The sequence below is a fragment of the Gracilinanus agilis genome, chromosome 1 (genome assembly GCF_016433145.1).
Source record: "Gracilinanus agilis isolate LMUSP501 chromosome 1, AgileGrace, whole genome shotgun sequence".
In the NCBI taxonomy this organism is placed as follows: Eukaryota; Metazoa; Chordata; class Mammalia; order Didelphimorphia; family Didelphidae; genus Gracilinanus; species Gracilinanus agilis.
The window spans coordinates 716,562,464-716,586,243 of record NC_058130.1 but is presented as its reverse complement, the minus strand read 5'-3'; the positions used below and the strand labels follow the sequence as shown (position 1 = coordinate 716,586,243).

General features: G+C 42.0%; 1 protein-coding gene across 1 annotated transcript in view; it reads left to right on the top strand.

The window, feature by feature from the left end:
- Positions 1 to 23,489, top strand: part of HDGFL2 (HDGF like 2) — a 32,514-nt gene extending 9,025 nt beyond the window's left edge. The window contains exons 4-16 of the mRNA XM_044685288.1: positions 3,579 to 3,770; positions 12,659 to 12,775; positions 13,290 to 13,364; positions 14,773 to 14,923; positions 15,115 to 15,190; positions 15,413 to 15,710; positions 15,799 to 15,902; positions 16,436 to 16,506; positions 17,233 to 17,303; positions 18,376 to 18,477; positions 21,171 to 21,384; positions 21,993 to 22,122; positions 22,842 to 23,489. Coding sequence (XP_044541223.1) covers positions 3,579 to 3,770; positions 12,659 to 12,775; positions 13,290 to 13,364; positions 14,773 to 14,923; positions 15,115 to 15,190; positions 15,413 to 15,710; positions 15,799 to 15,902; positions 16,436 to 16,506; positions 17,233 to 17,303; positions 18,376 to 18,477; positions 21,171 to 21,384; positions 21,993 to 22,122; positions 22,842 to 22,941 — 1,701 coding nt within the window. The 3' untranslated portion in view covers positions 22,942 to 23,489. The remainder of the gene's footprint in view (positions 1 to 3,578; positions 3,771 to 12,658; positions 12,776 to 13,289; positions 13,365 to 14,772; positions 14,924 to 15,114; positions 15,191 to 15,412; positions 15,711 to 15,798; positions 15,903 to 16,435; positions 16,507 to 17,232; positions 17,304 to 18,375; positions 18,478 to 21,170; positions 21,385 to 21,992; positions 22,123 to 22,841) is intronic.
- The last annotated feature ends 291 nt before the right edge of the window (positions 23,490 to 23,780 follow it).

The following is a 23,780-nucleotide window of genomic DNA, read 5'->3' as shown; positions in this document are numbered from 1 at the left end:
TTATGTAGTGGCTTTGGAGGCAAAAGGCCTGTGCTTATGCTGTTGTTCTCATTTAGCAACTGTATTATTTTGGGCAAGTTGGTTCACTTTTCTCAGATTCAGCTTCCTCATCTAAAAGATGGAGGATATTTTTCTTTAATACTGCCTGCCATACAGGATTGGGGTGAGGAAAGAGCCTTATGCGCTCTATGGTACTTTATGATTGTTGTCATTGTTGGCATCTGAGAATCTGAGTCTTGGGCGTGGCCACTTTTTGGTGCAACCTTCAGAAAGTCCTTCATTTGTCTCCTTTATGTCCTTGTCTGTAAAATGGGAATAATAATACTTGTACTGCTTACCTCACAGGGTGGTTGTTATGGGGAAAATACTTGGCAAATGCATTCCAGAAATTTAGTCTCTTATATTGTTTGATACTTTGCTATTATTGGGAAGCAAGAGGCCAAGGCTAAGGTTCAAGAAGGAGGGAACCATAGAAGGTAAGAGATATTGAGGAGGAGACAAAAAAATAAGGGACCATGTGTAAAATAATCATGTAGAAAGGGGTAGGTCCCCTAAACCACTGTTTGCCTAGCTCTTGCCCTTCGGTCTTAGAGTTGTTTCTAAGAAAGAAAGTAAGAATCAAAAAAAAGAAACCCAGAACTCAAAAAGCAAAGAGATTTTATTTGCAAAGAAACACCCTGGAGGTATAGGAAAAATCCTGCACTTAGTGCTTTATGATTTGAATTTCAGTCTTGACCGTATACCATCCACCTTAGCAACCTGAACCGTAGTTACTTCACCTATAAAATTGATTTCATACTTGCACTTCTGACCTCACTGAGTTGTTGTGGGGAAAATATTTTATAAGCCTTTAATACTGTAGGAAAAAGTGAATTACTTCTCTGTGTTCATTGTACAGATTTATTCTCTCTAGCCTTTTAAGAGAGACATGGTAGTATTGTAGCAATTAACTCAGCCCTTTGCAGAGGATAGGATAATTTATCATCTTTGAGAGTAGTACAAAGAAAATAAAAGTTACTCTGCTTCCATGGCTGGCTTTTCCCCTTCTTTTCTCATGTTACATGTTGTAATTCTGATTCTTTTTAGATATCTTTTAAGATAATGTTAGAAATCAAGTGCCTATTTTATTTTATTGGGACTATTTTAGAGGATTTGAGGTTGATTATTTCTTGGGTCTTTTCCTGGTTCTCCTCAGTGCTGGTTATCATTTCACAAGATCTAGGATGGCAAACATTTATGATATCAACATATGTTCTCTTCTATCTGATTATGTGAATCCATTTAAAAGAGGTAATGAGATTCTAGCAGAAACTGCCTTGGGAGTCAGAGAGTCAGAGTTTTAGTCCAAGGTCTTACAATGAATTTATGTGACCTTTGGTCAGTCATTCAGCTGTCCATGTCTCAAGTTTCTGAAAAATGGGGATAATCCTACCCTACCTGTTCGATCACAGGGATGTTGCAAAAACAAATAATACTCATATTTTAATTGTGCTTTATAGTTTACAAAATACTTAGTTTATAATTACCTGATGAATATTATCTTTATTTTGCTGATGAAGAAACTGAGGGAAAGTGGCTAGAAAGTGGTGGAGTTAGAACCCAAATCCCAACTTCTTGAAGTTTAGGTCTCTTTCTTTAAAATTTAAAAAAAATATATATATATATATATGTATATATATATATATATAGTTTAATTTTTAAAACGGTTACCTCCTGTCTCAGAATTGAATCTTTTCTCTTTTTTAAAAAACTCTTACCTTCTTTCTTAGAATCAGTGCTATTTATTGGTTCTAACCCAGAAAACAATAAGGACTAGGTATTGGGGTTTAAGTGACTTACCTAGAATGACATTGCTAGGAAATATCTGAGACCAGATTTGAATCCAGGATCTCTACCTTCAGTTTGGCTCTCTATTTACTGGTGCCACCTAGCTTTCTCTGGTCCATTGTTCTTTTCATTGTACTTCATTGAATTTAGGTTAGAAGTGAAAAACTGAAAAACTTACAAGCTGAAAGGAAGGTAGTATCCATTGCCAGAATAGTAGCCAGTTGTAAACCAAACTCCATTCCTGCTTCTTTGTGCAATATTGGGAAGATCACAGACTCTCAGGTCCTCAGTTTTACTCTGTACAAGTACATTTAGTTAGTTCAGCAAAGCTTTATTTACTTTATTTAATGCTTACTATTGTACAAGACATAAAATGAGAATTATTAATAACTGTTCCCCCCCATTGTAACTGGAGTGTGGTAAAAAGAAAAAAAATAGACTTTACAGCTTTTTGGAGGAAAGGTGTGACACCAACTCACAGTGGCAGCATTACTATTCTATCTTGGCTTGTTAGACTTTGGGCTTGACCTACTTAGAATTATTCTTTCAAATCTTGTCAAAAATGATATGGGATGGGGCAGTTGGGTAGCTCAGTGGATTGAGAGCCAGGCCTAGAGACAGGGAAATCCTAGGTTCACATCTAGCCTTAGACACTTCCTAGCTGTGTGGCCCTGGGCAAGTCACTTAACCCCCCTAGCCTTTACCACCCTTCTGCCTTGGAACCAATACATAGGATTGATTCTAAGATAGAAGGTAAGGGTTAAAAAAAAAGTGTTATAGAAGAAGTCATATGGCATTGACCAAGAGCTGTAGGCCATTACAATCCAGAAGATTTTTTTGTTAAATCTTCAATTAATTTTAAAAAATCTTTACCTTCTGAGGGTAGCTGGGTGGCTCAGTGGATTGAGAGCCAGACCTAGAGATGGGAGGCCCCAGGTTCCAATCTGACTTCAGACACTTCCTAGCTGTATGACCCTGGGCAAGTCACTTAATCCTCCTTGCCTAGCTTTTACTGCCCTTCTGTATTGGAACAAATACATAGTATTGATACTAAGATGAAAAGTAAGGGTTTAAAAAAAAATCTTTACCTTCTCTCTTAGTAAAATTCCCAAGACAGAAGAGTGGTAAGGGCTAGGCTATAAGGGTTAAGTGACTTGCCCCAGGATTCACACAGCTAGGAAGTGTTTGAGGCCAGATTTGAACCTGGGACCTCCCATCTCTAGGCCCGGCTCTCAATCCGCTGAGCTACCTAATTGCTCCAGTCTTCAGTACTTTTTGACTCCCCATAAAATAGAGATAATCTCTTACATTATCGTTGTTTTTAATAGTTAGAAATGGTTTTAGTGCTTCTACCATCAAAATGCATTTAACAGTTTTTAATGGAGCCTTTGAGAAAGACCCAGAAAAGTGAAAGACTATAGAAAGGTGAAATATTGGGGAGGGGGGAGGAGAAAGGAAGATGAGGAGCCAGCAGTGAGTGCTAAGACTTCAATGATTCCATCTGGGTGGATGAGTTCTGAATTTGTGTCTCCATCCCTGACTTTCACTTAAGGCCTAGTCATCCATTTCCATCTGCCTGCTAGGTGTCTTAAGAAAGTTGAAAGAGACATTTTTTGGCTGCTTTGATTTTCCTTTATTCCAAGCATTTGTGCCCATGTTTTTGTTTGTCTATTCCTGTGAGAGCATTGGGTGAGTCTTTCTTTGAGCAGCAAGTGTCCTCAAACCTTATGGTCTGTGTTTCTGCCCTTTAGCCTGTGAGTTCTTCTGACAGTGAAGTCCCTGAGAATGATCCGATGGCTGGAAGTGATGCTGAAGATGAGGCAGGGCTCATGGCTGTTGCAGCAGTGACAGCGGCCAGTGCCAGTGAGAAGATGGAAAGTGATGAAGACTCTGACAAGGGCAGCGAACACAGTGGGATAAAGCGGAAAGCACCACCATTGAAAGTAGGTATGGGGTGAGCTGAGCCTGGACCCCAGGCCCTTGGGGATGGAGAGGGGAGAAATAGCAGAAGAGCAGAGGGAGGGCCACTGAGGGCCAAGGAACCTGAGGCCTTAGCCCTAAGCAAGCCATTCTCTCTGTCTGAGTCTTTTTTCCCCCTCCTTGTTTGTCAGGAGAGGAGTTTTGATTCAGGAAAGACTCAAGTTCAGATCTGAACTCTGACATTGTTAAGCTTGTGTGAGCTTGGACAGCCATTTAACCTTCTTGAGCCTTAGCTTCTTCCTCTGGAAAAGAGGGATAATAACAACATGCTTGAAATTATGACTTCATTCAAGGTGTTAAGAACATCAAATAAGAATTTACATCATGAGCTTTGCAAACCTGAGAGTGCTATATAAACCTTAGTTGTTATTTTAGTGCTAATATCCTGAGACTTTTTCAGTTATTTAATATAATATAATCATTTAATGAGAAGCCCTCTCTTCAAGGAATTGTCATGTTGATTCTTTGATAAAGAGAGGAATCCATGTGGAATACGAATCTGTCCACTTTGCCTGTCAGTACAATTTAAAAAAAAAACTCTTAGGGGCAGCTGGGTAGCTCAGTGGAGTGAGAGTCAGGCCTAGAGACAGGAGGTCCTAGGTTCAAACCCGGCCTCAGCCACTTCCCAGCTGTGTGACCCTGGGCAAGTCACTTGACCCCCATTGCCCACCCTTACCAATCTTCCACCTATGAGACAATACACTGAAGTACAAGGGTTAAAAAAAACAAAACAAAACAAAACAAAAAAACTCTTAGCATCTGTGTTAGTGTCAGTTCTAAGAAAGAAAAGTGGCAAGAGCTAGGTAATCAGGGTTAAGTGTCTTGCCCACAGCAAGGAAGTATCTGAGGCCAAATTTGAACCCAGAACCTCCCAACTCTAGACCTGGCACTCTCTCCACTCTGCTACCTGGGTGCCCTGTCAGTCCAATTTTTAAATATTTGGGTCATCTTTCTAGGGTGAGGTGTGGGAGAAAACACTCCTGTCCAATATTTCTCGTTCATAGTTACTATTTCAGGGCAAATTTCTTTAAAGCCAAACGAGTGTGCCAAGGTGTCCAAGTCCAAGTTTTATTACTTTCATACAGTTTCCTAAGAAGTCAAGAATTTTATTTATTGGTCTTTTGGAAAAGATTGCTATTCAGTGGGTTTCCTGATTCCTTCTTTTCCTCTCATGCCAGATTCTTAGAAAAAACCAGATGGGTTGAGAGGTAGGAGGGGAAATTCCTGCATAACTAGAATATAGCACTTTGTGGTTGACAAGGCGCTTTGCATACCTTTTCTGATTTTATTCTCACAATAAGCCAGTGGGCTGGGGAGTTTAAATATTATCTTGATTTTATAGATCAGGTAACTGAGGATAAGAGGAATTTATTATTTTTCTTAAGTCTTCTAAGTGGTGGAGGTGGGACTTGAATTTAGGACTCATAGAGCTCTTCAGAAATTGTTTAATTATTATTGATACATTTTGTTTTGAGGCAGCAGGTGCTGCCTGCAAACACCTAAACAGTTCCAAGTACATTCCCTTAAAACAGTTATGCAGAAGCATTTGTTTCAGTGACTGCCCTAGTGATGTATCCTGGTTTCACTTCTTGTAGTTTGTTCAGTTAATCATCAGGCGTTTTTTAAATGCCTCCTAGGTGCTAGACATTATGCCAGGTGTTGAGCATAGAAAAATCAAAGTGAATAGACCCTGCCTTCAAGTAGTCCATATTCTTTTGGGTGAAACAACATGTAGCTATGTAAGTCAATATAGTGGGAGTGGGAGGTGCTGGCAGCTTGAGATCAGGAAAGGGCTTTTGGAGGAGATTCCTCTGAAGCCATTGTGAAGGCAGCTGGGGATTTGAAAAGGCCAAGGAGTCCAGGAGGGAGTGAATTCCAGGCATCAGTGGGGTGATGGAATGTCACACACGAGGAATAGTGGAGAGGCAAGTTTGGCTTGAATTCATGAGGGCAATAATGTGTCTTCAGCCTAGAAAGGTAAACTGGAGGCAGGTTGTTAAGAACTTTAAAAAATGTTATTGATATATTTTTGTTTTTACATCACTTCAATTTCCCAATGTATACTTTCCTTCTCCTCTTTCTGGAGGGTCATCTCAACAAAGAATTAAAAAGAGAGGAAAAGGTTTAAGGAAAACAAACAACATATTGAAAAAAGTGTGATTTATGCCCACAGACTCTCACCTCTGCAAAGAAGTAGAGGCAAGTGGGTAAAAGGCTTTAAATGCCAATCAGAAGTGTGTTATATTTATTCCAGAATGGGTATGCTTTATTTGAGATCAATGAATTAAACAAAATATGTTAACTATTTCAATAGAATTAGTTTTATTTGTAATTCTGTGCATTTTATGCATTTAAAAATATTAGTCTGAGGGGGCAGCTGGGTGACTCAGTGGATGGAGAGCCAGGCCTAGAGATGGAGGTCCTAGGTTCAAATTTGACCTCAGATACTTCCTAGCTGTGTGACCCTGGGCAAGTCACTTAACCCCCATTGCCTAGCCCTTACCGTTCTTCTGTCTTGGAACCAATACACAGTATTGATTCTAAGATGGAAGGTAAGGGTTTTAAAAAAGAAACACAACAAAAAAATAAACAAAACATTAGTCTGAGAAAGGGGCTGTAGACTTTAACAGACTAGGCCCCAAGAAGGCCTAGAACCCCCCAAAAGTTTATAAGCCCCTTTTCTAGAGGCAACAGGAAGCTGCTGGAACTTTTTGACTAGGGGAGCAACATAGTCAGATCTGTTTTTGGAACATCATTTTGGCATACATATGGAGGTTGGACTGGAGAGAGAGGACCAACTTGAGGCAGAAAAATCAATTAATACCCCAGGTGAGAGGTGATGAGTACTTGTGGGAGTAAAATTGATAAAACTGGACAATTGATTGAATGTGTGTTGAGGTAGAATAGAGTTCTGTATAACTCTTGAGATTGTTAACTTGAGGGCTTAGAATAATGATTCCCAAAGTGGGCACCACCGCCCCCTGGTGGGTGCTGCAGCGATCCAGGGTAGGTGGTGATGGCCACAGGTGCATTTTGGGGCAGTGAATAACTGTAAGGGGGTGGTGATAGTATGTGACAGGGGGCGCTAAGTAATATTTTTTCTGGAAAGGGGGTGGTAGGCCAAAAAAGTTTGGGAACCACTGGCTTAGAAGTATAGAGGGGCTTTTAACATAAACCAGGAAATTAGGAAGAAAGTAGGTTTGAGGGAAAATATCAGTTTTGGGTCAAACTGAGTTTGATGTTCCTCTGGGACATCCATCTAGTTGGAAATATGTAATAGGCAGGTAGAGATTCACATCTAGAGCTTATGAGAGAGATTATATATACACATAAATTTGATTGTGGTTTATGTAGAAATAATAAGACGCTCTGAGAAATTGTGAATTGAGAATAGACTAGAACTGACAGAGTTTCTGGTACCTATGTGCATGAGAAATAACCTACCAGAGATGGAGAAATGGTAGCCACCTAGAAGTAGGAGTTGTAAAAAAAATCAGAGCAGAGAGTATATCTGGGGAGGAGAGAGCACTTAATTATATTAAATGCTGCAGAAAGGTCAAGAATTAGTTAATCACTCATTTAAGAGCCTAATAGTTTTCCCCATTTCACTCCCCATATAGGCTATTCCAAACTTCTCTTCCCTCTTCGAATTTTCTATACATTTGTACCTCATTTCTTCCTTCTCATATGCGTCTTCTTCCCTTGAGGAATTTCTCTCTTATTTTACTGAGAAAATTGAGGCCATTCTTTGTGACCTTCAACCTTCTGTTCTCTTTATCTCAAAACCCCTTCACAAAGGGGCAGCTGGGTAGCTCAGTGAATTGAGAGCCAGGCCTAGAGACGGGAGGTCCTAGGTTCAAATCTGACCTCAGACACTTCCCAGCTGTGTGACCCTGGGCAAGTCACTTAACCCCCATTGCCTAGCCCTTACCACTCTTCTGCCTTGGAGCACACAGTATTGATTCCAAGATGGAAGGTAAGGAAGGGTTTAAAAAACAAACAAACAAACAAACAAAAAAACCCCTTCACAGTGCTTAGCACAATGCCTGGAACATAGTAAGTGCTTAATAAATGCTTATTGATTATTGATATTTCCCAGGGTTCCAATAAAGATATGGCTCTTTTTCTTGCCTGGACCAAACTTCTACTTGTGCATATGGTCTGTAATTATCATCATCAACAAACATTTACTAAGTGCTTGCTGTGTGCCAGGCACTGTGCTAAGTGTTGGGGCTACCAAGAAAGACAAAAGACAGTGTCTGCCCTCAAGGAACTTCCATTTTAAAGGGGAAGTCATTGTGCAGACAACCGTGTGCTCAAAGATATAAATAGAAGTCAATATCAGTATTGATATCTCTGGCTGAATAACTGGTATATATTTGTGATATATATATTCACAAAATGGGAGATGAACTCAGAGGGCAGACACTAGGATTGACAATGAAAAGAGTAATAGAGACTGAGAAAAGCTTCTTGTAGAAGGTTTTCTTTGAGTTGAGTCTCAAAGATGAGGAGGAAGAGAATTTAAGGTATGGGGGACAGCCAATGCAAAGGCAAAGAATTAGATGATAGGGTATCCAATTTAAGGAAGAGAAAGAAGACCAACATTTTTAGATCACAGTGTGTAGAAAAGATAGGAAAGGGCCAGGTTATGAAGAGCATTACAAGCTAAATAGCAGATTTATATTTGATCTTGGAGATAAAAGGGAGCCATGGAAGCTTATTGAATTGTTTGTGTTTGTAAGTGTGTATAACATGTTCAGATCCCATGCTTTAGGAAGATTAATTTGGCAGCTGATTGGCAGGATGGACTGGAATGGGGAGAGAATCAAGGTAGGGAGACCATCTAGCTGGCTGTTGTAATAGTCCAGGAATGAGATGACGGAGGTCCTGCACTAGAGTAGTTGCTTATGGAGAGTGGAGAGAAAGGGGGTGTATATGAGAGTTGTTGGGAAGCCATAGTATTTGGCAGCAGATTGACCTCATGGGCTGAGTGTGAATGAGGAGATGAAGATGACATGTTGGATGTGAGTCTGGGTGACTAGAAGTATTTGTGGTGCTCTTAAGAGTAATAGGGAAGATAGGATTAGGGAGGGTTTTCAGGAAAAGATAGATCCATTTTGGTCATCTTGAGTTTGATTTGTCTTTAGGAAATCAAATTTGAGAGATCCAGTAATCCATTGATGATGCAAGACTAGATATCAAGAGGTCAGGAATTTGGTAAGGGCTGGATGACAAGATCTCATTATCTACATAGAGATTATTATTGAATCCATGGGAGCTGATGAGATCACCAAGCAATATATTATAGAGGAGAGAAAGAAGAGGACCAAGGTCAGATCCTTCGGAGATACTCATAGTTAGTAGGCATGACCTAAATGAAGAATCCAACAAAGGAGTCTGAGGAATGGTTCAATAGGTAGGAGGAAAACTGGGAGAGAATAAAATCACAAAAACTTAGAAAAAAGAGAACATTAAGGAAAAAGAGGGTAACTGGCAGAAGTATGAGAACTGCGGCAGGTGGCTCATTGAATAGAGCACCAGGCCTGGAGATGAGGGGTCCTGGGTTCACATGTGGCCTCAGACACTTCCTAGGTGGGTGACTCTGGGCAAGTCACTTCATTTCTGCCTAGTCTTTACTGCAATTCTGCCTTGGAGCCAATATACAGTATTGATTTTAAGACAGAAGGTAAGAGTTTAAAAAGAGAGGATGAGAATTGAGAAAAGGCCATTACTTTTGGCAATTAAGAGATCATTGGTGACTTTGGAGTGAGCAGTTTCAGTGGAATAATGAGATTGAGAGCCAGATTGCAGAGTTAAGAAGGAAATAGGCATTTAGTAGGCACCTACTGCATGCCAGGCACTGAGCTAAACACTTTCCAAATATTATCTCATGTGGTCCTCACAGTGACTCTGAGGTAGGTGCTGTTATTATTCCCATTTTGCAGATGAAAAAACTGAAGTAGATAGGCTAAGTGACTTATTCAGGGTTACTTGGTAAGGTGTCTGAAGCTAAATTTCAGCTTAGGTCTTCCTGAATTCCAGGCTCAGCTATCCACTGCACTAGATAGTTGCTTTTCAATTAGAAAAGAGAGTGGAAGCCTTAATTATATGTGGACTCTTTGAGGAGTTAACTGATAACTAGCAAAGTTTGATGGTCAAGTGTGGGTTTTTTGAGGAAGAAGGAGAAATGGATATGTTTGTAGGTAATACGGAATGAGCAGTAGACAGGCAGAGATTAGTCAGAGTAGGGATGATAGAGGAGGCAGTTTGCTGGAGAAGACAGGATGAAATGGGATGAGTAGGATCAAATCCCCTCCCATCTTCAGATTGGATTGCAACCTCAGGCATTGCCTTTCTCTGGTCTTTGACCTCTTCTTATCTCCTGGTTCTTTTCCTGCTGCCTTCAGAGATGCCCAAATCTTTCCAATCTTTTATTTTAAAAACCTTTACCTTCTGTTTTAGAATCAATACTAAATATTAGTTCCAAGTCAGAAGAGCAGTAAGGGCAAAGTAATTGGGGTTAAATGACTTACCTGTCTATGCTTTTCCTCTGTCTCTAGATCACACTTCCAAACTAGGAGTTTCTCAAATTTCTCTCCTAGGCTGTCTTCTCTCTTTCCTCTTCTTTCTGTCTTGGTAACCTCACTAGCTATTGTGAATTGAACACAGATGACTGTAGATTTATGTGACCATCCCCAATCTCTTCCCTAAGCTTTCCCATATTTCAAACTGGATGTCCCAAAGACACCTCAAACTCACCATGTTCAGAACTGGACTCCTTATCTTCCCCCTAAACAAATGTCCCAACTTTTGTCTCTCAGCTTTATAAGTTTGGTATCATCCTTGACTCCGCACTCTTTTCATCCTTTACATCCAAGCATATTCTACCTCCACAGGCCTTCTCACATCCAGCCCCTTGTCACTTCTCGTCTAGATTGCAACAGCCTCCTAATTGCTCTCCTTGCCTTTAGTCTTTCACTACTAGGTTTCTTCCCACGCATTGCTACCAAATTTTCCTTAAGTGTAGATCTCACCCTGTGACTCCCATATTTAATCAACTCCAGAAGCTTCCTCTTGCCTCTATGATAAAATGTAAACCCCTCAGTTTTAGCTTTGAAAGCTTTCCCTAACCTAGCCCAATTTCTTTCCAGACTTATTGCCCTTTATTTCCTCTTCTTTCACTCTAATCGAGCTGGCTTTCTCTCTGTTCTTCCCTCTTCTCCTATCCCTGGGCTTCTGTACTGACCATTGGTCCCTCATGCCTGAAATAAACTCCTTCCTTCCTGCCACTTCAAAGTCGTCTTCTTTAGAATACAGTTCATAAAATTTGCACTCAAATTACCTTGTTTTTAATGACTGAATATGTTTGTATTTATTAATTTTGTATTTATGCCAAATATATATTTGTTGTCTCCCCAAATAGAATTAAGCTCTTTTTTTTAATCTCTTCTATTTTTATTCTGTTTCATTCTTTCTGGGCAAGAAGCTTTGTCCTATACCAGTGATGGCAAACCTTTTAGAGACTGAGTGTCCAAACTATACTTTCATGCCTCATGTGAGCTGCTCCCTTAACCCACCAGGGGAGGGAGGAAACATTCCCATTGGGCTGCTGGGCAGAGGGGTAGGTGATAAGAGAAATGTCTTCAGGCTTAGTTGAGAGGGGGGAGGGAGCAGTCCTCTCCAGCACGAGTGCCATAGGTTTGCCAACACTGCCCTGTACTGATAGCCTCCCATACTGGATGCCTCTTAGCAGATAGAGATAGTTCCATTCTTTTCTGCTCCCATCCCCAGTACCAAATATAGTGTCTTGACTGATTATTACATGTCATTGTGCTTAGGGGTTGAGGATTTAAATGAGTACAAAAGTTGGGGATACAGAGACAATAGTGAAACAATCCTTGGCTTTAAGAGCTTGCATTCTCTAGGATGAAACAACATGTTCGTGTAGAAATAGATAAGAAATAGATACAAATAGAGGTAAACTGAATTTGGGAGAGGGAGGCACTGTCATCTGGAGTGGGGACCAGAAAAAGCCTGGTAGAATCTTGGAAAAACTCCCACACAAAGATTTACACCTGCATAGGGTTCAGAAAATAAGCAAATATCCAGGATCCAGGTAGATTCCCAAGATGCAGATCAAGGCATGACCATTGAATTTGGCAATTAAGAGATCCCTGGAAACTTTGAAGAGCAAGAAATTATATGTATCTTAACATTTAATACTGTGATGTCACCATCTCCCCCTTCCCCTCATGTGAGCATTTTGGCCTTTTTATTGTCTTTAGAATGTTTATTATAGTGATTATGTGAATTGGCATGCTGTCCTTTTTGTTTTACTTTCCTCACTCTGCAGTACTTTATGGGAATTTTTATATTTCTTTAAATTCTTCCTTTTTTTGCTGTTCCTTAAGTGTTCTTTCCACTTCATGACAACAGCCTCTCCAAAGGAGAGATGTGAATTTGGGATGCTGTTAGGCATTGATGATCCTTGGACCTTTCATCTAAAATGGCTAATGATTTTCAGGCCAGGTGATTGATTCTAGAACCTCTTCCCAAATAAAAACAGCTTTTGGTTTATGTAGTCAAAAAGTTGTTCTTGACACTTCTTTTACCTTTTCCATTTTCATTCTGTTTTATTCTGTTCTGGGCAAGAAGCTTTGCCCTAAACCAAAAACCTTCCATACTGGGTACACTCTTAGGTTTAGAGTGGATTTGAGACCCTCTTACCCTAAGAGGGTAGCAGGCAGAGTCTCCTAGGAGTTGGGGGTGGGTAAAGAGTGGTGGGAGAATCACAGGGGAGCAGTGGCGCTTTCAGTCTCTGGCATACCTATGTTTTGTCTTTTTCAAGATGCCAGTGGCTAAACGGGCACGGAAAGCCTCCAGTGACCTAGACCTGGCCAGTGCAACTCCATCAGAGGATGAAAACTCAGAAAGCTCATCAGAATCAGAAAAAAACAGTGATCAGGTGAGTGTGGGTTTGGGTCCTTGGCAGGAAGGAGAGGGTAGGGGGGAGTTGTTTAGGGAAAGACACCAAGTGTCTTTTGGAGAGAGCAGAATTCCTATTCCATTTGATTCCATTTTTCCTGGACTCAGGAGATCATAAAGTATAGTTGGAAGGGAACTTAGAGATGATCTAGTCCAGCCTCTTCTGACAGGAGATAACTTAAGTCCCAGGGGAAAAGGAGTTTCTTAAGGGCCTATAACAAATGAATAGTAGAGCCAGGTCTTGAACGAACCCAAATCTCTTCACTTTGAAGTCATAGTCTTCTGCCTGCCCCTTGGGTGCTTTGATGATAATGTTATCAACTTCTATACTTCTGAAGTTTTGGTCCTAACTTGAATTCCCTGTATGTTTCATTAAATCTGAGATAAAGAGATTTTGTGAGATGGCTTTGCAGAGTGACTGAGGCCAGAGTGGGTGGGCTGTCTGGTTTGGCACAATACTTAATATCCTGTGAACTCTCTCCTATACCATTCAGGATTTCACTCCAGAGAAGAAAACTGTTGTCCGGGCCCCACGGAGGGGTCCAGTTGGAGGAAGGAAGAAAAAAGTGGTGAGCTCTCCTACTTATTCTTTGCCTTTGGAAAAGCTTCAGGGGCTTCTTGATCATGGACTCTTACCTTGTAAACTGGATTGGGACAAAGAACAGGACTTCAGGGGCTGTTCTGAGGTGCTTCAATTATGCAGCAGTTAATTGCTGAGCACCTGCAGTTGGCACAGCATGGCAGTTCAGTCTCTCATTACCTCTTGTTTGGATTGTTGTAGAAGGCAGTCCATTAAGTTGGAGGTGTCCACTAGGCAGGTGGAGATGCACAGCCAGAGGCTAGAAAAGAGACCTCAGCTAGGTTTAGAGATCTGGGTATGGTCTGCATGTGAATGGTAACTGAGCCCCTGGGGGATGAGAGAAAAAGAAAGAGAAAGGAAAGGGCCAAGGTCAGAGCCTCTACTTTCCTGCCTCTCTGTCTTTGTCCCATACCATTCTTAGGCCCAGAGTGTCCTTCCTACTGTTTTTTTTTTTCTTTAAATAAAACTTTTCTCTTCTGTCTTAGAATCAATACTCCAAGTATCAGTTCCAAGGCAGAAAAGTGGTAAGGTAATTGGAGTTAAGTGACTTGTCCAGGGTCACACAGCTAGGAAGAGTCTGAGGCCAGATTTGAGCCCAGGACCTTTTGTTTCCAGGCTTGGCTCTTTAATCACTGAGCCATCTAGCTGCCCTTTCTTCCTACTGTCTTAATTACTTTGCCCTCTATCTCTGTCTTTTAAAATCAGAGGGCCCAGTTTCTTTATGAAGCTTTTCCTGATTCTTCCCTTGATTCCCTATCACCAGAGTATTCTCAGCAGTCTTCTGAACTTTCCTAACACTTTTCATCTGTCATAAACTGATCTAATTTTACTTAGTATTATAGTTATCTACGCCATCTAAATTGGCAGCTCCCACAGGGCCTAGGGCATGTCTCTCTTTATGTCATTAGTGACTGCGCTTAGCACAGAATGATTGCTCAATAATTAGGAAATTGTTGAAGCTCAGTCCTTGAAGGAGCTTATTCTCTAGATGGGGAAAGAAGACAGATGTAGAAAAAAACACCAGGCACTATCTTACAAAAGCATTAATTGCCTATTGTATTAATGTGATTAAATGCTAGTTGAATTGGACATAATTCCTAGAAAGGATAAGTTAGTATTATTGGAGTGGTTGGAAAAAACTTTGTGGAGGAGAATGGTTTTTGGCCAGGACCTTGAAGGACATAGAGGTTTTAGGTAAGCTTAGAGGATGGAGGAGACTATAATCAGAGATGATCTGGCTGGTGTGGAGGATCTGTATTGGGGGGAACAGTGAGAGGTGAGATTGGAAGGTCCATCATTTTGAAATGGCCTTTTGGCTATTTATAGTTACCAAACCTTTTGGCTCCCTCTATCCTCACATACCTTCTCTAATGCTTCCTCTTCTCTTATATCCCCAGAAGGTGGCTTCGGGTTCTGATTCAGACTCCAAGGCTGATTCAGAGGAGGCTCACAACAAATCAGTGGTTGTGACAAAATCAGACTCAGACTCAGACTCGGACTCGGACTCGGACATCTCTGTCAAGAAGCCTTCCCGGGGCCGAAAACCAGGTAGAACCTCAGTGGGAGGACCAGGCCCTCTTGTTCCCTTGTTAGTCCCTCAAAGATCTTGTTTCCTGAGGCAGTGGGATGTGTTTTGTGGGGACCCTACTTCTTCCCTGGAGGCTCCCTTGGGCCTTTGGAGTATCTCCCTCAGATTGAGAGAGGCAGCAGGGGAACATTCCATTCTTTTTGTCCTCTAGTTGAGAAGCCTCCCCCCAAACCTCGGGGAAGAAAACCAAAGGTCGAACGTGTTCCCAGCAGCTCCAGCAGTGACAGGTGAGTGTGGTTTAGGGACTGGTACCCGAGATGGAGAGATGGACTGGGAAACCAGGTTGTGGATCCCAAAACATTGTTATGCTAATACCTGACCAGAAAGAGAGGAAATTGGACTCTCCCTTGCTGGTTCTCTGTGCTGTCCTTTTGAGGACAGCTAATTTCTGTCCTTTTTCCATGACTCTCTTGCTGATTTTTTTCCTCACTGGCCTTCCCACCCCTCAGCGACAGTGACAGTGAAGTGGACCGCATCAGCGAGTGGAAACGAAGGGATGAGGAGCGGCGTCGGGAGCTAGAAGAGAAACGGAAGCGGGAGCAGGAAGAGGAGCTCCGACGACTTCGGGAACAAGAGAAAGAAGAAAAGGAGCGGAAGAAAGAAAGGGCTGAGAAGGAGGAGACACACCCCAACAGTGACAGCAGTGAGGCTGAGATCAAAGATGATGAGCCCATCAAGAAGAGGGGCAAGAAAGGTCGAGGCAGAGCCCCTACGTCCTCTGATTCAGAGCCAGAACTAGAGAAGGAGGTGAATGACTTAGAACTTGGAGAGTTCTTAGAGTTCTGGGCTGCTGCTTCCCATCTTTCTGACTGCCATTGCCATATGCTTGTTCTAGGTAAAGAAGCCAACAAAGAAGACACAGTCTCAATCCTTAGAGCCATCAAAGAAACCAAACCAGAAGGAGAAAAGAAGTCGCCCAGAGGAGAAGTCCCGAGCCAAGTCAGCACCAATCCATATTCCCTCTTTCCCTCATTTCTGTTCTTCCTGTGGAAATGATCTCTTTGGGGCCTCATCCTCCTTGTTTCTGGGTCTTGGCTAGACTTTTTGTCCCTTCCGGGAGTTTCCTCACAGGAGCTCTTGGACTATGTTCTGGAGCCTGATTGAATGAAGTTTATTTTTTCCTGGGTGCCCATCAGGGTGTGTGAGAACCAACATCCAAGGGGAACAACTGAGAAATCCATTCTCCCAGGTTCTGGTAGGGAGGGGAAATCCCTTTGAGAGGTGGGTGGATTTTGCCACATCCCTCAGTTTTGGAGATTCTAACCTTTTCTTTCATGATCTTGTCTGCTAGGGCCATTGTGTAGTTTTCATTCTGAAGAATTGACATGCTGGTCTAGCTTTGGAGGGAGTCTCTCCCTCTTCCCCCCAGTTACTGTGACAACATGAATATTTAGAGGATTGCAATAGCTATGTAGGGCACTAGTCCAGCAAGGGCTTTGGTGGTGAGGGTAACCTTACCCAAATCCTTCCAGGCCTGTGAAAGTGGAGCGAGCCAGGAAGAAGTCAGAGGTGCTTCCAGAGAGGAGGGTTGAAAAGAAGAAAGGTAAGAAATTGAGTTTCTCTTAGGGGAAAGTAAATGGTGGGACCCTCAGTATTTGTGATTGGGTGGGAGAGAAGGAGATGACATTTCCTCCTAATGCTGAAAAATCCTGTAAACAAATAATGATCATGGCTCCATAACATTTGTCTTTCCCTCTTTCATCATCACCAAGACAAAGTGGGTGGAATTGCACCTCACCCACCCTCTGTGACTTTTGTTCTCTTTCCAGGATGCCCTTTATTTTAGGTGGGCTTTTGTGTGGGTGAACATAGAGTCTTTTGGTCCTGATAAGATGGATGAGATCTAGTTCCAGGGTGACTATAGCATGATAATAAAAAATAATCACTTCATTGGGGAAAGGGGGAGCGCTCAGAATTTGGATACCAAGGACAGTTATGCATGAGAGCTCAAGTTCCATTTAGGGTACTTATTCAGTTCAAAAGAGGGAAGTTCCACCTCTGATACTTATTAGCTCTGATGCCAGATATTTAACTTTCCTGAGCCTCAGTTTCCTTATCTGAAAAATGAGTATATTGACTCATCTCTCTGGATGGTTGTGAAGATCATATAAGATAATGAATGTAAACTTTAGTTAATTATTCATTCAGTGGGCATTATTAAGTGTTACAACATTATTTGGAGATTTTGGTTTAAGAACAGGATGCCTGCTTTCATTGACTTGAGTCTTTCTCTTATTTTGGGGCATGGCTGTTCTCTCCTGCTTAATAGAGCCATCTGTGGAAGAGAGGCTTCAGAAGTTACACAGTGAAATCAAGTTTGCCCTGAAGGTTGACAATCCGGTAAGAGCTGTCTTAGGCCCCATGTGTTTACCTCTGCTCCAGAAATCTAGGCACTAGTTTGATTCAAGAGACACTCTCCACATCTGTCTCTTCCATTGTGGAGTTCATAGTTATATTCTTTTCTCCATTTAATCCTGTCTCTAGAAACTTCCTCAGATGCCTCCTGGTAGTAGGGAGGTAACCAAAGTTCTTGAAGGGTCTATGCCAATGGAGTCCAGGCCTGTTGTCCAGGTCTACAGACTATCCTTGGTATATAGGTCAACCATCAGAGAATCATTTTTTTGGCCACAACATGCATGAAATCATCTTAGGATGTGTTGAAAAGAGACTATAGTCAATATATTATTAAAGCAAATTCAGTGTGGTTCTCTTATTCTCACAACAAACCTATGTGGCAGCTAGGGCCATTTGATGAGCAAACTGTGGCAAAGAGAGGTCAAGGGTCTTGTCTTAAGTCAGAAAGTAAATTAGGCCTGACTGGTCTAGAACTCATTGTTTTCCACTGTACCATTCAGCATGGAGCCTAGGCCTCTTTCACCCCCTAATTTCTTTTGTGCTTGGCTGCCATTCATATGCAATCTCTTGCACGAACTTGGGACCTACTACTGAGAAAACTGGTACTATCAGTGACCTATTGGTTGGTCAAATAGTGGTTGTTATAGGGGCAGTCTATCATTGAAATAGTATGCCAGGTCTCACCACACGGTGGCGCCCATACAGCAAGTTTGGGGCATTTTCCCAAGGTTCTATCCAACCCATCAGTCTATCTTGCCACCAGCCTGTCTGTTCTTTGTTTGTGGTTGTCTTGGGCTTCCTAGTCAATCAGACAACACAGATTTGTTAAAAAGGCTAGCCATGTGGCTGATACCATGCTATGTGCTGGGGATGCAAAGTGGTGCTAGGACTGGGGTTTCATAAAGTCTCGTAATGCTCTACCAGGATCCCCACATTTAAATTGTTGCCTATTGATTCCTATCAAACCCAACCCTCCCTAATCCCTCCACTATGATTTCTACAGTAGTAGTCCTAGGTCTACTGGTGATCACTTAGCTTTCTCTTCCCCAACCTACAGGATGTAAAAAGATGCCTCAATGCCCTGGAGGAGCTGGGGAGCCTACAGGTGACCTCTCAGATTCTCCAGAAGAACACAGATGTGGTGGCCACATTAAAAAAGGTACAATAGGAACTGCTGAGGCGGGGGGGGGGGGGGTCCAGATAAAAGCAGGACACATGGCAAGATAGGCCTGGTGGAGGTCAGAGCCATAATCCATAATAATTTCTGGCATGACCTCTGAGGACAGTGGGCTGAGTCACATTGGGGGCATTGCAGTTCAGCAGAGGAGTCCATTAGAGTAGAGGTTTAGTTACCAGGAAGAATGAGGTATAACTTTATAAGGATGATTGGCTGGAGAAAAGCACGCCAGCAAAGTTACTCTAGTAGAAGAGAACAACAAGGGATTTAAGTCTTTCACTTGTGTTTAAAAAGTCAAGTATAAGATGAAGGGGTGGAGTGGCATGGGTTATATATGTGAGGATGTGTGGCTATAGTAGCAACAAATGATGTGGAAGATACCTGGGAAGTTTTCATGGATTGACTGCAAAATTGATACAGATTAGCAATGAGATGTGACTGGGTGATCTCAGGTGGCATTCATAGACAATGTGGTGTAGGTTAAGGAATCTAAGGTTAGTGCTTTCCTCTGCCCACATCAGAGGACTTTCTGCCATTTGAGAGTCTGTTACAGGAACTGTAGGTATTTAATCCAGAGAGGAGAAAATTTTTGGGGAGTGGTCATATTTTTAAATATTTGAAGGATTATCATATAGAAGACTTATACTAGTTTTGCTTGACCCAGAGGGCAAAACTAAGAGCATTGGGATTTGGGGGTAGAGAATGATGGGAAAGCAGATGTCAGTTCAGCATGGAAGAAAAACTTTTCAACAATTGTCCGAAAGTAGTATGGACTATCTCAGGAGGTAATGAACTGCCTGGAAGACTTTAGTTGGAGCCAGATGACCACTTGGGTCTGTTGTAGTAGTAGAGACCCATACTTCATTGGGGTGATTGACTTCTGAGGTCCTGTTGTTTTTTGTTTATTTGTTTGTTTTGTTTTGTTTTTAAATTCAATTTAATTTTACTTCCAGTTCCAAATTCTATCCCTTCCCTAACTATTGAGAAGGCAAGAAATACAATACCCAGTTTATGAAGTTGTGCAAAATATATTTATGCATTAGCTATATTTTAAAAAAAAATAAGAAGGAAAAACATGCTTCACTCTGTATTCTGAGTTTGTCAGTTCTTTTATCTGGAGGTAGATAGCATTTTTCATCATGAGTTCTTTGGAATTGTGGTGAATCATTCTATTGACCAGTTATTAAATCTTTCACAGTTGCTTACCTTTACAATATTACTGCCATTGTATAAATTGTTCTCCTGGTTCTGCTTTCTTTACTTTACATCAGTTCATATAAATCTTTCCAGGTTTTCCTGAAATAATCCTCATTATTATTATTTTTTAAAAATACCCTTTACCTTTTGTGTTAGAATCAATATAATTTCCAAGGCAGAAAAGAATAAGGGGGCTAGGCAACACAGCTAGGAAGTATCCAAGACCAAATTTGAACCCAAGGACCTTCCATCTCCAAACCTGACACTATTTACTGAGCCATCCAGTTGTCCCCTCTTCATCATTATTACAGGATAATAGTATTCCATCACATTCTTATACCATAACTTGTTCAGCTATTACCCAATTATGATACCCTCAGTCTCCAGTTCTTTGCTACCACAGGAAGAGCTGCTGTAAATATTTTTTGTACATATGGGTCCTTTTTCTTTTATCTTTTTGGGATATATATATACCTAGTAGTGGTATTGCTGGGTCAGAGGGTATGCATATTTTCATAGTCCTTTGCGCATAATTCCAAATTGCTTTGCTCTCCAGAATGACTAGACCTGTTCACAACTCCACCAACATTTCACAAGTGTAACTATTTCTGTACATCTTCCCCAACATTTGCCATTTTCTTTTTCTGGCATTTTAGCCAATCTGATAGTAAATTATTATAATTTGATTTTCTCTTTTAGTGATTTAGGGTTTTTTTTAATATGATTTACTATTTTTTGATTTTAGAAAACTGTTCGTATCTGAAAACTACCTGTTCATATTCCTTGACCATTTGTCAATTGGGGAATAACTCTTATTCTTTTTTTTTTTTTTAAACCCTTGTACTTCGGTGTATTGTCTCATAGGTGGAAGATTGGTAAGGGTGGGCAATGGGGGTCAAGTGACTTGCCCAGGGTCACACAGCTGGGAAGTGGCTGAGGCCGGGTTTGAACCTAGGACCTCCTGTCTCTAGGCCTGACTCTCACTCCACTGAGCTACCCAGCTACCCCAATAACTCTTATTCTTATAAAAATTTGGATCAGTTTCTTATATATTTGAGAAATAAGACCTTTATCAGAGAAACTTAATGTAAAAAAAGTTTCCTGCCTTCCTTCCTCTTCTTTTTTTTAAGTCCTTACCTTCAGTCTTAGTATAAAAACCAAATGTTGGCTCCACAGCAGAAAAGTGGTAAGAACTAGGCAACTGGTATTAAGTGACTTGCCTAGGGTTACACAGCTAGGAAGTATCTGAGGTTAGAGTTGAACCCAGTACCTCCTGTCTCCAGACTTGGTTCTCTCTCCTGATTTTCTTCTAATTTTGGCTGTGTTTTTATGTAATCAAAATTATAAGGTCTCTTGGTAGCCAGGTAACTATATCTTACTGTGGAAATGGCTATTGTGGGCATTAATCAGAATGAGGGAAGGGAATGTGGTGAACTGAAGTTTTTTTCTCATCCTGAGGAGGGATATTTTGCACCCAGATTCGACGTTATAAAGCCAACCAAGAAGTGATGGAGAAAGCAGCAGAAGTCTACACTAGGCTCAAATCGAGGGTCCTGGGACCAAAGGTTGAAGCAAACCAGAAAGCTAACAAACCAGCACTGGAGAAGGTCAAAGCAGAGGTGGAGAAGACTGAAGATCAGTTGGCAGGAGGAGAAGCCCCTAAGGAAAAGACAGAGGAGGAGCCTAGTGCTGGTAAGGGGTTAGTGCCCTGGTTTCCTCCCACCTATTCCCTTTAAGACTTAAAGTTTAAGGCAAGTGGGAAGTTAGAACTTCTGAATCCTTTTATTCCATTGATGTTCTGGGAGATGAATCCTTAGAAAGAGAATGTGACTCAAGACTTTTTCAGACAGACCAGAGATCTGTCTTGGGGTCTCTGGGCATTTGAGGAATGTTCATAAGGGGACTTAGCAGGCAGAGGCACTTATCAAGCTTTCAGGTTGGCCTGATGAAGACAGTGTTCATCCCAAAGAGTGGGTATGATCAGGCCAAGGTACAGAGGGTTTAAAGGTAGTCTTGCAAACAGGACTCAGTTTCTGTCCAGAATCATTTTATGATTCAAGTCCTCTTGCTGCTCAATGATCATTTCATGTTCCTTAGGCTTCTTTCCCACAGTTTAGTTTTTTCAGTTGTTTGAAATATATTTGTCAGGCTTTCTGGGATAGGTGCAAGAAGGATCCAAGAGGGGATGGATGTATATCAATCTGCATGGTCATATTGAAGTTGGTTTCCTTAGTGAGCAGGTGTAATACTAACAATCCAACATGGAATAAGTTTCTTCTGGCTCTCTCTTCTTGGCTCAGATCTTTCCACTCCTGTGAATGGTGAGTCCACAACCCAGAAGGGGGAGAGTGGTGAGGACAAAGAACAAGAGGAAGGACAGAATATGGGAGAGGGGCAGAGATGCGGCTCATCTGAAGACCTGCACAATGAGTGAGCAATATTATGGGCTGCCTTTATGGGCAGAGAGGGGAATGGATTTCTCTGGAGAGAAGGAAGGAGGTGTGATATACCCAGGCTATCACTGGGCCCCAGATTGGGGCCTCAGATCTGTAGGACTGCTGCCATAAGCTTGCTCCCAATCACATGACCTAACAATCTATTTAAGTCAATCTTTCTCTTATGAGTTAGAAAGGTCCTCAGGGATCCTCTCACTTTATTGATGAGGAGGGAGGAACCTGATGTTTGGAGAATTTAAGTGACTTTCCTGAGATCACACAGATGGTAGAGAGAGACAGGATCAGCATCCGGGTCCTTTCATATGAGCCTCTCTGTAGGCTTTTTAGCACATTATATTTCTCGGATGGGCATCTAAAGGTCCATCAGAAGATGCTGGGTAAAGGGAAGCTGCTTAGATGGGCCTTTGTTAAGAGTGGGTCCCACAATAACCATTGGCCCAGTTTATTGCTGTTACTGAAGGTTGGAGGTCTCATTTATTGGGAAGGCCACTTAAACTTAGCTGGTTCACCCTCTCTACCTCTTCTTGGACTGCCACTGACTAAACTGGTTGTAGTTTAGCCACTGTGGCAGCAAATGGCCCTGCCTGATGAGGAGGGATACCCACTACCCCATTGATCACCTGTAGTTACTCTTCCAGAATTATCTTTGGAGCCAACACCTGACCCCTTTTCTCCCACCTTGCCTCCCCCCAGCAACATTCAAGAGGATCCAGAACTGGACAGGCCAGGGAACGACCGGCAGGACAGGGAGAGGGTTCGGATGGACTCGGAGTCCCTTGATGAGGAGAGCTGAGGTCCTGGGGTGTGCTGCCCCTGGCCTCTGCCTGGCCCTGGGTTTGAGCCCCTTCACAAAGTTACACAGTAGATGATGTATAGGTCTTGTCCCCCTCCTGTCCCCAGCCTCTTGTGAAAGCTGAGAACTTTGGGGAGACACTGTGCTCTTCGGTTGTATTTGTCCCCTTGGGTTTTTTTTCCCTCACCTAATTTCTGTGATTTCGAAACAAGATGAAATGAATATAAAGGGTTTTTTAATGAAAAAAATTCATTTTTATTGGCTTGGTTTTCTGATGTGGTTGACTGCAGCGGAGCCTGAAGCTGAGAGCTTGGCCAGCTTTGGGGCAAGACAAGAGAAGCGGCACTGCCCCCATTAATGAGCAGTGAGCAGCAGCTCTGAACCAGCAGTGCTTCCAACCTGGAGTCGGGCATGGGTGACTGAAACAGGAATGGGGACAAGAGCCTGAGACTATTAGGCTTGGATTCCCTGGCTCTGCTCACAGCTGGAAAAGTTCATCTTTACAAAAAAGAAGAAAGAAAATAAAAATCTAAACTTTCTGGCTCAAATGAGGCTGTGGTTTGAATCTTCTCCCATTGAACAGCCCAATGGCCAGGCCAGCCAATGTCAGCCTTTGGGCAGATGTCGGGGGACAAGCTGCATGGGACATGCAGAACATGAACCGTTGATCTTGGACTCGGCCTTGCTTTTCAGGTGGAGGTTGGCTGGACAGGTGGAGCCCCAGGCCACTATGCATTAGTATTAAAGGGGGATGTTAGGCCTGGGGGGGCTTCCGAGGTGAGCCCTGAGGCTCTTGGATGGGCCCCTTGATGTACAGACTGCAGCTGCTTCCTGTCCAT